Genomic DNA, 13,310 nt, shown 5'->3' with positions numbered 1-13,310 from the left:
TGTGTGGGATAACCCTGCTGTCAAACGAAATCTTACCCCAGACCATAACTCAAGCAGTTGGTCCAGTGTGTCGAGGCCACACACAGACTGGTTGCGGCGCTCATCTGGCCTCCTAACCAACACATAGCCATCAATGGCACCGAGGCATAACCGGCTGTCATCAGAAAACGGAACCGACCAACAGTCTCCTCTCCAATGAGCTGTCAATGACACAATTGAAGCCGCAAATGGCGGTGGTTTGGGGTCAGTGGAATGCAAACTAGAGGTCGTCTGGCTCTGACCTGTTCTTGAAGTAACCGATTTCCAACCGTTCTTTGTGTCACTGTGTTGACCACTGATGCTGGAATTGGTTATGCAGACCCAATGCGATGCTCCACAGCCATACCGCCTTCCCTCTCGGTAGTGCCACATGGCCGTCTGAAGCCCGGTCTTATCGCGACCACATCTTACCGTGACTACCGCAGATAGCTGTTATGTACAGTGATTACATTCCTGATATGTCTTTCAGCAGTATCAAGAAAGGAAAATCCAATTTCTCGTAGCCCTCTTACACGACCCCTCGTTCAGGCTCAGTGAGGTGCTGATAATGGCATCTTCGTCGTCTTAAAGGCATCCTTGACTAACATCGATTCACTACATCCAATCTCGTCAGTTGTTGTTGTTGTTGTCTTCAATCCTGAGACTGGTTTGATGCAGCTCTCCATGCTACTCTATCCTGTGCAAGCCTCTTCATCTCCCAGTACCCACTGCAACCTACATCCTTCTGAATCTGCTTAGTGTAGTCATCTCTTGGTTTCCCTCTACGATTTTTACCCTCCACACTGCCCTCCAATACTAAATTGGTGATACGTTGATGCCTCAGAACATGTCCTACCAACCGATCCCTTCTTCTGGTCAAGTTGTGCCACAAACTTCTCTTCTCCCCAATCCTATTCAATACTTCCTCATTAGTTATGTGATGTACCCATCTAATCTTCAGCATTCTTGTGTAGCACCACATTTCGAAAGCTTCTATTCTCTTCTTGTCCAAACTATTTATCGTCCATGTTTCACTTCCATACATGGCTACACTTCATACAAATACTTTCAGAAACGACTTCCTGATACAATTCCCTCAGCATCATCCGACTTCATTCGACTACATTCCATTATCCTCGTTTTGCTCGTGTTGATGTTCATCCTATATCCTACTTTCAAGACACTATTCATTCCGTTCAACTGCTCTTCCAAGTCCTTTTGCTGTCTCAGACAGAATTACAATGTCATCGGCGAACCTCAAAGGTTTTATTTCTTCTCCATGGATTTTAATACCTACTCCGAACTTTAATTTTGTTTCCTTCACTGCTTGCTCAATATACAGATTGAATAACATCTGGGAGAGGCTACAACCCTGTCGCACTCCCTTCCCAACCACTGCTTCCCTTTCTTGCCCCTCGACTCTTATAACTGCCATCTGGTTTCTGTACAAATTGTAAATAGCCTTTCGCTCCCTGTATTTTACCCCTGCCACCTTCAGAATTTGAAAGAGAGTATTCCAGTCAACATTGTCAAAAGCTTTCTCTAAGTCTACAAATGCTAGAAACGTAGGTTTTCCCTTCCTTAATCTAGCTTCCAAGATAAGTCGTAGGGTCAGTATTGCCTCACGTGTTCCTCATTTCTACGCAATCCAAACTGATCTTCCCTGAGGTCGGATTCTACTAGTTTTTCCATTCGCCTGTAAAGAATTCGCGTTAGTATTTTGCAGCTGTGACTTATTAAGCTGACAGTTCGGTAATTTTCGCATTTGTCAACACCTGCTTTCTTTGGGATTGGAATTATTATATTATTTTTGAAGTCTGAGGGTATTTCACCTGTCTCATACATCTTGCTCACCAGATGGTAGAGTTTTGTCAGGAATGGCTCTCCCAAGGCCGTCAGTAGTTCCAATGGAATGTTGTCTACTCCGGGGGCCTTGTTTCGACTCAGGTCTTTCAGTGCTCTGTCAAACTCTTCACGCAGTATCGTATCTCCCATTTCATCTTAATCTACATCCTCTTCCATTTCCATGATATTGTCCTCAAGTACATCGCCCTTGTATAGACCCTCTATATACTCCTTCCACCTTTCTGCTTTCCCTTCTTTGCTTAGAACTGGGTTTCCATCTGAGCTCTTGATGTTCGTACAAGTGGTTCTCTTATTTCCAAAGGTCTCTTTAATTTTCCTGTAGGCAGTATCTATCTTACCCCTAGTGAGATAAGCCTCTACATCCTTACATTTGTCCTCTAGCCATCCCTGCTTAGCCATTTTGCACTTCCTGTCGATCTCATTTTTGAGACGTCTGTATTCCTTTTTGCCTGCTTCATTTAATGCATTTTTATATTTTCTCCTTTCGTCAATGAAATTCATTATTTCTTCTGTTACCCAAGGATTTCTACAAGCCCTCGTCTTTTTACCCACTTGATCCTCTGCTGCCTTTACTACTTCATCCCTCAAAGCTACCCATTCTTCTTCTACTGTATTTCTTTCCCCAATTCCTGTCAATTACTCCCTTACGCTCTCCCTAAAACTCTATACAACCTCTGGTTCTTTCAGTTTATCCAGGTCCCATCTCCTTAAATTTCCACCTTTTTGCAGTTTCTTCAGTTTTAATCTACAAGTCAAAACCAATAGATTGTGGTCAGAGTCCACATCTGCACCTGGAAATGTCTTACAATTTAAAAACTGGTTCCTAAATCTCTGTCTTACCATTATATAATCTATCTGAAACCTGTCAGTATCTCCAGGCTTCTTCGATGTATACAGCCTTCTTTTATGATTCTTGAACCAAGTGTTACCTATGATTAAGTTGTGCTGTGTGCAAAATTCTACCAGGCGGCTTCCTCTTTCATTTCTTTGCCCCAGTCCATATTCACCTACTACGTTTCCTTCTCTCCCTTTTCCTACTACTGAATTCCAGTCACCCATGACTATTAAATTTTCATCTCCCTTCACTATCTGAATAATTTCTTTTATTTGATCATACATTTCTTCAATTTCTTCGTCATCTGCAGAGCTAGTTGGCATATAAACTTGTACTACTGTAGTAGGTGTGGGCTTCGTACCTATCTTGGCCACAATAATGCGTTCACTATGCTGTTTGTAGTAGCTTACCCGCATTCCTATTTTCCTATTCATTATTAAACCTACTCCTGCATTACCCCTATTTGATTTTGTGTTTATAATCCTGTAGTCACCTGACCAAAAGTATTGTTCCTCCTGCCACTGAACTTCACTAATTCCCACTATATCTAACTTTAACCTATCCATTTCCCTTTTTAGATTTTCTAACCTACCTGGCCGATTAAGGGATCTGACATTCCACGCTCCGATCCGTAGAACGCCAGTTTTCTTTCTGCTGATAACGACACCCCTTGAGTAGTCCCCGCCCGGAGATCCGAATGGGGGACTATTTTACCTCCAGAATATTTTACCCAAGAGGACGCCATCATCATTTAATCATACAGTAAAGCTGCATGGCCTCGGGAAAAATTACGGCCGTTGTTCCCCCTTGCTTTCAGCCGTTCGCAGTACCAGCACAGCAAGGCCGTTTTGGTTATTGTTACAAGGCCAGATCAGTCAATCATCCAGACTGTTGCCCCTGCAACTACTGAAAAGGCTGCTGCCCCTCTTCAGGAACCACACGTTTGTCTGGCCTCTCAACAGATACCCCCTCCGTTGTGGTTGAACCTACGGTACGGCTATCTGTATCGCTGAGGCACGCAAGCCTCCCCACCAACGGCAAGGTCCATGGTTCATGGGGGGGGGGGGGGGGGGGGGGGGGGGGGAGGGGTGGTCTCGTAAGTAACAAACGCAAACCTGATTTGCATCCTCGTTGTGGCGCTACTGGCGCCACTGTTAAGCTACTGACGTGAGTATTGAATAGACGTTATGTTTCAGACTTTCGCCGGCTCTCTGCTTTGTTGTTGCTCGCGTGACAACTAATATATGAGATAAAATAGGTTGCTACGACAAGAGCCCCGAAATAATTTTTAAGGATACTGTGTTGTGACTTTCTTTGGATCATTAATTTGCAACATAACAAATTATATTATGTTCTTACTATTCTGGATCTGGATTTCTATTAAAGGAACTTTTGTTTTCGTTACTGTAACTCGCCATAAAGTTCCTTTACAGAGGAAAAGGTTACTGAAAATTATTTCGTTTTCAGTACTGATGTTACAGTACGCAATGTTTGTTCAACATCAAAATTTTCCAGTGGATTTTTGTTAACAGTAAAACACCAATAAGTACCACGACTAACACGAGAACATGAGACTGTTATCAGAGAAAAAGATGTTTTTACTATAATATTTGCCAGACCAGAACTACACACAGCAAGATTTCTTTTACGTTATGAAGGTAAAATATCTTTTTGCACTGTTAATAATATATTATTGGCACCCCGCGTCCACCTCTAAAACAAATCATAAAATCAGCTGCTCTGCCCTGCAATTCCGAAAGCTGAAAGAAATAATTTTAGTTTACTATTACCTGTCCACTTCCTTGCGGTATGATTGGTTTCATTTAATGCAGTTTGAATGCGCCGTGGCAGCGGCTCCTTCGTTCGTATCGCAGCTCTGCACCACGAATAATATTTAAATAGCTGAAAATGTCTTAAAAGGATGGGATAAAATACCGGTCAGGCTTATTACAAATCATACTGCAAGTTTTCACTTAGTAACTCAGTTCAAAACATTTTAACAGATTAAATTATTACACACCTTTACAAATCAGTACCTAATGGCGTACGTCTCTCAATCTTGAGAAAAGAATGCTACGCAAGCGTACAATATAACGTCGCAGGCTTTTCCTACTCACGTAACTCCAAGAAGACGACAGAGAAATTAACGTTCGGTCGCTACTATTCATACCTGTTGTGACATATTCTCATCTTTGTTTGATATTTAATAAGGATCGTCTGTGGCGGTTTCAATACACGCCGACACAGATATTATCTTTAAAAACATCGGTACATTATTCTATACAAGAACAAAACATGACACATAATGCTTTCTCTTTATTACATAAAGTTCACACAATCGTTGTTCTCGCAAATACAATCATCCAGTTCAATTATTCTTTTCTCCTTTTTTGCCACATATGTGTTTTGCCAAGAGACGTTACAAGACGGAGAAAAACGCTCACCAACTTTCTTTTACGTTTCACAGCATCTTCTTGGTGCCGCGATTGCTTTCCGTAGCTGTATGTTGCGTCCAAAAATTGTTCAAATGGCTCTGAGAACTATCGGACTTAACATCTGAGGTCATCAGTCCCCTAGAACTTAGAACTACTTAAACCTAACTAGCGTAAGGACATCACACACATCCATGCCCGAGGCAGCATTCGAACCTGCGACCGTAGCAGTCGCGCGGTTCCGAACTGAAGCGCCTAGAACCGACCGGCCACCGCGGCCGGCTGTTGTGTCAATATCAACAACATCATCACAGAACATTTATTCTCTTATGAGGTTTGTGGTCAATAATGTCACAATACGAGAATAGCAGGTTCATAAATATAACACAAGAAGAAAGAATGATTTACGCTATTCGTTATTCAGCCTTAGTATGCTACTTAACCAGTAGTGTAAAGAATGTAATAGGTGATACAATTAGCCTGAAACACCAACCGAAGTCATATTTACTTCACAACTCTTTCTACTGATGAGAAGAATTTCTGAATGTGTAATGATAAGCACACCGGAGAAAAAATTACTCACTCTCAGGAGAACTCGTGCTAATACTGTTTAAAACCGCATCTACCGCTTATAATTGCCTCGGTTCAGCGGAGAAGAGCATCCAAAAGTTTTTTTATGAATGCCATATCCAGCTCGAGCCACTGATTGAAGACTAATTTTTTTTCTGACTTGTTTGATGTGACCCACCACTACTTCTCCTCCTGTGCCAATCTCTTCATCTCAGAGTAGCATTGCTCCCAACGTCCTTAATAATCTGGTGATTATATTTCAAACTCTGTCTTCCCAAACAGTTTTTCCCCGCACACCTCTCTCAAGTACAATGCAAGTTACTCTTTGATGTCTGAACTAAACATGTCGTGTCATACCGCCTACCATTTTGTCAGTGTTATCCTAACTTTGCAGATACCTCCTCATTGCTTGTTTTATCAGTCCATCTTAATTTTCAGCGTCCTTCCACAACTCCACAACCAAAATGTCTCGATTCGCTTCTTTTCCAACTTTCCGACAGCCCGTGATTCCCTTCCACACAATGCTATGCCACAAACGTACGTTCTCAGAAATGTCTTTCTCTTCTTAATGCCGATGTTTCTCCCTAATATACTTATTTTGGCCAGGAATGTTCTCTTTGCCTGTGGTAGCCTGTTTATGTAATTCTAACTATTACTCTAGCTGTCAGAAGTAAATTTTCTTCCAGTGTAGCAGACTCCCTTCATTAGTCTACTTCGTAGTCCCCAAATTTGGTGTTACGTTGACCGCTAATTTCATTTCTGCTACTCCTCTTCACTTTTTCCAGTTTTCGGTTTACTCTCAGTCTATAGTGTGGTTTCTTTAGACGGTTCATTCCATTCAGTAGTCTCTGCAATCCTTCCTCACTTTCACTGAAAATAGCAATGTCATCAGCGAATGTTTTCTTTGACATCCTTTCACCCTGAATTTTAATCGCACTCCTGAACATTTCTTTCATTTTTGTCACTACTTCTACGATGTACAGATTGAACAGTAAAGACGGAAGACTGCATCCCTGTCTTACAACCACTTTAATCCAAACACTTCGTTCGTGGTCTTCCATTCTTATTGTTCCCTCTTTCTACTTGGAGATGTTGTGCAATACGTGTCTTTATCTATAGCGTAGACGTTTTTTCCTAAGGATTTCGAAAATCTTGCACCATTTTAAATTGTCGAACGCTTTTTCTAGATCGACGAATCCTATAAACGTATCTCGACTCTTGTTAAGCCTTTCTTCCATTTTTAAGCGTAACGTGAGGTCTCAATGGTGCCTTTACTTTTCCTAAAGCAAAACTGATCGTCGTCTAATAGATTTTCTATTCCTCTGCACATTATTCTTCCCAGAAACATGGATGCATGGTGCTGTAAAGTTGAATGAGCGCTAGTTCTCAAGCTTATCTGCCTTGCTATGTTTTGGATTGTGTGGGTGATATTTTTCCGAACGTCCGATAATATATCTCCATACTCACAAATTCTATAACCTAACTTGAATAGTCTTTTCCTTGCTACTTTTCTCAATGATTTTAGAAACCTCGATGTAATGTTGTCTATGCCTTTTGCCTTATTTTATCACAAGTTCCGCCAAATTCTGTTAAACTCTGTGTCTAATATAACTTCTTCCATATTGATTCCCATCTCTTCTGTTGCATCAGTTGATTGGTCCTTTTCGTCCTACAGGCCTTCAATGTATTATTGAATAGGAATGATGTGACTATTCAACCATGTTGGCAAGATGAGTCAACCATTGTCGAATACAGTGTCTATAAGGAACCGGTCGACCTAGAGAGACAATGGGATGTGAGGACCGAGCAATCGTCGGAGAGGCATTCAAAGCCACAAGGACCATTAATAGGCCGAAAGGGTGCTGAGATCACGGTGCCCTTTGTACTGATCACCACTGACCTCTCTATACCAACAAATCCGTTTTCAGTGGGGTCGTGCACATTCGGCCTTGAATCTCACCGACTGTGGTAGAATTGTCTTCATTTATGAGTCCTGCTCCGAATTAAGCACCGATGGACAGCGAAGACGTGTCTGTAGGCTACCCGGACACTGGTGGGACACCAACCTGTCGCCCACCATACGGCCCGACATCAAGGATTGATGGTCTGGGGTGCCATTATATTTCGTAGCAGGATCCGTTCGGTTGTCATCCACGACACCGTTACGGTACAGCGGTACTTCGAATATATACTACTGGCCATTAAAATTGCTACACCACGAAGAAACGCAGATGATAAACGGGCATTCATTGGATAAATATATTATACTAAAACTGGCATGTGATCACATTTTCTCACAATTTGTGTGCATAGATCCAGAGAAATCAGTACCCAGAACAACCACCTTTGGTCATAATAGCGGCCTTGATACGCCTGGGCATTGAGTCAAACAGAGCTTGGATGGCGTGTACAGGTACACCTTCCCGTGCAGCTTCTACACTATACCACAGTTCATCAAGAGTAGTGACTGGTTTATTGTGACGACCCAGTTGCTCGGCCACCATTGACCAGACTTTTCAATTGGTGAGAGATCTGGAGAATGTGCTGGCCAGGACAGCAGTCGAACATTTTCTATATCCAGACAGGCCCGTACAGGACCTGCAACATGGGGCCGTGCATTATCCTGCTGAAATGTAGGGTTTAGCAGGGATCGAATGAAGGGTAGAACCACCGGTAGTAACAAATCTGAAATGTAACGTCCACTGTTCAAAGTGCCGTCAATGCCAACACGAGGTGACCGAGACGTGTAACCAGTGGCACCCCATATCATCATGCCAGGTGATGACGAATACACGCTTCCAATGTGCGTTCACCGCGATGTCTCCAATCACGGATACTGTAAACAGAAGCTGGATTCATCCGAAAATTCGTGCACCAAGTTTCGTCATTGAGTACACCATCGCAGGCGCTCCTTTCTGTGATGCAGCGTAAAGGGTAACCGCAGCCACGGTCTCCGAGCTGATAGTCCATGCTGCTGCAAACGGCGTCGATCTGTTCGTGCAGATGGTTGTCGTCTTGCAAACGTCTCCATCTGTTGACTCAGGGACGAGACGTGGCTGCACGATCCGTTAGAGCGATGCGGATAAGATGCCTGTCATCTCGACTACTTGTGATACGAGGCCGTTGGGATCCAGCACGGCGTTCCGTATTACCCTCCTGAACTCACCGAGTCCATATTCTGCTAACAGTCATTGGATCTCGAGTAACCCCAGTAGCAATGTCGCGATACGATAAACCGCAATCGCGATAGATTACAATCCGACCTTTATCAAAGTCGGAAACGTGATGGTACGCTTTTGTTCTCCTTACACGAGGCATCACAACAACTTTTCTCCAGGCAACGCCGTTCAACTGCTGTTTGTGTATGAGAAATCGGTTGGAAACTCTCCTCATGTCAGCACGTTGTATTTGTCGCCACCGGCGCCAACCTTGTGTGAATGCTCTGAAAAGGTAAGCATTTGCGTATCACAGCATCTGCTTCCTGTAGGTTAAATTTCGCGTCTGTAGTACGTAATTTTCGTGGTGTAGCAATTTTAATTGCCAGTAGTGTATTATATGCCCAGTCTTTTTGCCTTAAATCGACAGTAATTCAGAACTTACATTTTAGCAAGTTGACGATTGCCGTCTAAACGCGAGAATTTCTGCTGCTTGTGTTAGTGCTTCGCAAACCAAATCTTGGCCAGCAAGATTGCTGGATCTTTCCCCAAGTGAGAACATCAGTGGCACTATGGATATGGCGCTCCAATCATCTCGGCATTTTGATGATCTCTTGTGCCAATTGGGCAGCATTTGGAATGATATCCCTCAGAAGGACATCCAACAACTCACTCAGTCAATGTCAAGACGAATAACTGCTTGCATAAAGGACAGAGGTGGACTATCACGTTATTAACTTTCTCAGTTTAAGAAGCTCTTTCTCTTGAGTTTTTGTTGTTGTGGTCTTCAGTCCTGAGACTGGTTTGATGCAGCTCTCCATGCTACTCTATGTTGTGCAAGCTTCTTCATCTCCCAATACCTACTGCAGCCTACGTCCTTCTGAATCTGCTTAGTGTATTCATCTCTAGGTCTCCCTCTACGATTTTTACCCTGCACGGTACCCTCCAATACTAAATTTGTAATCCTTTGATGCCTCAGGACATGTCCTACCAACCGATCCTTTCCTCTAGTCAAGTTGTACCACAAATTTCTCTTCTCCCCAATCCTATTCAATACCTCCTCATTAGTTATGTGATCTACCCATATAATCTTCAGCATTCTTCTGTAGCACCACATTTCGAAAGCTTCTATTCTCTTCTTATCTAAACTATTTATCGTCCACGTTTCACTTCCACACATGACTTCACTCCATACAAATACTTTCAGAAACGACTTCCTGACACTTGTTTCTATACTTGATGTTAACAAATTTCTCTTGTTCAGAAGCGCTTTCTTTCCATTGCCAGTCTAAATTTTATATCCTCTCTACTTCGACAATCATCAGTTATTTTGCTCCCGAAATAGCAAAACTCATCTACTACTTTAAGTGTCTCATCTCCTAATCTAATTCTCTCAACATCACCCGATTTAATTCGACTATATTCCATTATCCTCGTTTTGCTTTTGTTGATGTTCATCTTATATCCTCCTTTCAAGACACTCTCCATTCCGTTCAACTGCTCTTCCAGGTCCTTTGCTGTCCCTGACAGAATTACAATGTCATCAGCGAACCTCAAGTTTTTATTTCTTCTCCATGGATTTTAATTCCTACTCAGAATTTTTCTTTTGTCTCTTGAGTATATCATCCATATTTTTCTGAAATAGTAATCATTTGTTTGTCTGTACATGCAAATCACATGTACCGATTTCCGTCCCATTCAGTTGATTCCGTCGTGGTGCGTCGTTTTTTCTCTCTCTCTCTCTCTTAGGTGTATTATGTGGAAAAAATTGTTAGCCTTCAATTACTGAACGACGTCTGTATAAGCTGCTTCCAGCTGTATTCTGAGTCTGTACAATGAAAGCGTGTGTGTGGTGCCCTCAGGAGACGGTGCGACTGAAGGTGGCGCTGCAGGGCCAGGCGGCGGGCGTCGCGACGCTGAGCTGGAACGCGACGGCCTTCCTGCGTGGTCACGAGCTCCGCCCAGAGGACAACCAGAGGGTGGGCGCCCTGCGTCTCGACGCCCCGGCCGGACTCGCGCTCACCGGGTAGGCCTCGCCTGCCCTCGCGGCAGCCTCCAACTGCACACTGTCGCACGGTTGCCTGCACTCTCCGTTAGAACTCCTATGTAACAGCCTCAGTCGTCCGCCATGTTTTCCCCATCTCTGAGGATTTTGCAGTGTGTTCCTAGTGGGTGGTTAACCTATTTGCGCAACTTTTAACAGTATTTCTTTAAAATATTTGATATTGTTTCTACGAGGTGAACCAAACAGTACTTAATATTAATAGAAATATTTAGAATGTCGTTTCTAAATAGAAACGTAGGTTTGCAACTTGCGTAATAGTTTGTAAATATTAAATATAATTAGTTAAGAACTCTAAACCAATATCGTCAAATATGTGTGTTACACAGTAACAACCTGTCGCTATTTATTACCTTTGCCTGTATATAGCCGCTTGTAAAAGAGGTGTTTATTTTTTATTCAAAAGGATGTACTTTAAGAAAAGGCCGCATTTTCATTGTAAGAAGTGGGAGGGGGGGGGGCGGAAGTATAATTCCAATTCGCAGTGAAACGAATTTTTATTAATAATTTCATCTATAATGTAACCAGCATTCATTTTATGTACTTCATGACAGATTTGTTGCTTGCTGAATTACGGTAAAAACTTTATTCTTTGAGGTAATGCTACTTGCAAAGGTACCCTTACATATTTTTTTCTTTATTGAATTTCGATCTCCCCCCCCCCCCCCCCCCCGAAGGGGACGGGCTGGCAGCAGCGTAGTATGCCGCTCTTCAGCCTATAGACTTTGTTTGAAAAAGGTGAAGATAATATATAAAAAAACAGGCAATAAAATCGGAGACTTAAATGGGAACATGGTAAAAAATCGTGGAACTTAAAACACAGAACAAAGGGATGCTGATGCTAATAAAATACATGTGAAGCAGACAGATAAAATAATAGACAGACAATTAAAAAACACGGCGACTGTCTGGTTTCTGTTCGCAAAAGACATAAAATTCACACCCAGCGACAGATTGGTTTTTGTTTGCAACACTTGGAAGACGAAACAACACTGAACATTCACTGGAACACTGCACTAAAAGGTTGGCAAATATGACGTACCACAGCCGAGAGCAGGTGGGGGAAACTGGACAGATGATGGGAAAATAAAAAACAATGGAGGATGAGGACCCATAAGAGGGGTGGGGGGTGCTGAGCAGACGTGGCAGGGAGTGGGGAATACAAAAGGACTCGGGGGGGGGGGGGGGGAGAAGGGAGGTAGGGAGAGGTTAGGCGGGGAGAAAACATAGGATGGAAGGGGGAGAGAGGGAGACAAGGGAAAGGATGGAGGAAAGGGGAGGGGGTGAGGATCAGAAGTGGTAGGAGGGATAAATGGAGGGAGACAGGGCATCATCTGTGAGGGGGAATTGACGGAAGCCACCTTGGGAAATGGCAGCTCGTTTTGTATTATCATGTAATAGGGGAGAGAGTGTGGCAGATATGACACGCGAATTGGGATGGAAGTGATTAAAGCAAAGACGTTTTTCGTCGCGGCGAGATCTATTTACGAAATTTCAGTCACCAACTTTCTCTTCCGAATGCGAAAATATTTTGTTGAGCCCAACCTACATAGGTAGGAATGATCATCAAAATAAAATACGAGAAATCAGAGCTCGAACAGAAAGGTTTAGGTGTTCGTTTATCCCGCGCGCTGTTAGGGAGTGGAATGGTAGAGAGAGATAATATGATTGTGGTTCGATGAACCCTCTACCAAGCACTTAAATGTGAATTGCATAGTAGTCATGTAGGTGTAGATGTAGAAGGGTGTAGAGATGGTAGTTAGGAGGGGGGGGACACAACAGCGAAGGCACGGTAGTGGGCGAGGATGGGAGAGGAGAGGAGCAACCAGGGGGTGAGGAGTACCCTCACAATGTGGAATCCGCTATAAAAATGTCAGAATTAACACTCGTTTTACCGTGTCTAATAAGAAATTGCGTTAAGCGTTATTCAGTGTGTGGATGTATGTTTATGATAAGACGTATAAATACAGCAAAAATATTCCTCTCCACTGTGCTAGTTGCGAAAATATCTCAGGAATCGAAAAACTTTCAGACGAACTGCTTCAGTACAGTTTTCGACCGGAAAGAAATGCAGTCTCATACAGCTTCTATCAACTTACATTTAGATTACACAACTTGGCATTAGATGGTTCCAGTTGTCTCTCCGGCAGTTTATGCAACTACCCACATTTACGAAGAATTTTTAAGTTCATTTAATCAGAAGTCTGTTCTCGAATCGTGACACGTATGTAAATGAGTACGAATATGCGATACTTTGGGGAAAACATGGCGGACACTTTTGCCCAGGTTGTAGGATTCATACTATCGGTCTTCCAGCTCACATCGTTCGGCCCGAGAGCCAGATCGCTGTGAAGCCGTGTTCCTTGACTTTA

At 42.9% G+C, this 13,310-nt stretch overlaps 1 protein-coding gene across 1 annotated transcript in view; it reads left to right on the top strand.

Moving 5' to 3' along the window:
- The window catches only part of LOC126272606 (integrin alpha-PS4-like), a 493,607-nt gene that overhangs the window by 291,273 nt on the left and 189,024 nt on the right, over positions 1–13,310 (top strand). The window contains exon 17 of the mRNA XM_049975549.1: positions 10,739–10,902. Coding sequence (XP_049831506.1) covers positions 10,739–10,902 — 164 coding nt within the window. The remainder of the gene's footprint in view (positions 1–10,738; positions 10,903–13,310) is intronic.

The sequence above is a fragment of the Schistocerca gregaria genome, chromosome 5 (assembly GCF_023897955.1).
Source record: "Schistocerca gregaria isolate iqSchGreg1 chromosome 5, iqSchGreg1.2, whole genome shotgun sequence".
Lineage (NCBI taxonomy): Eukaryota > Metazoa > Arthropoda > Insecta > Orthoptera > Acrididae > Schistocerca > Schistocerca gregaria.
Note: the sequence above shows the minus strand (reverse complement) of the source record. Positions and strands in the feature narration are given on the sequence as shown.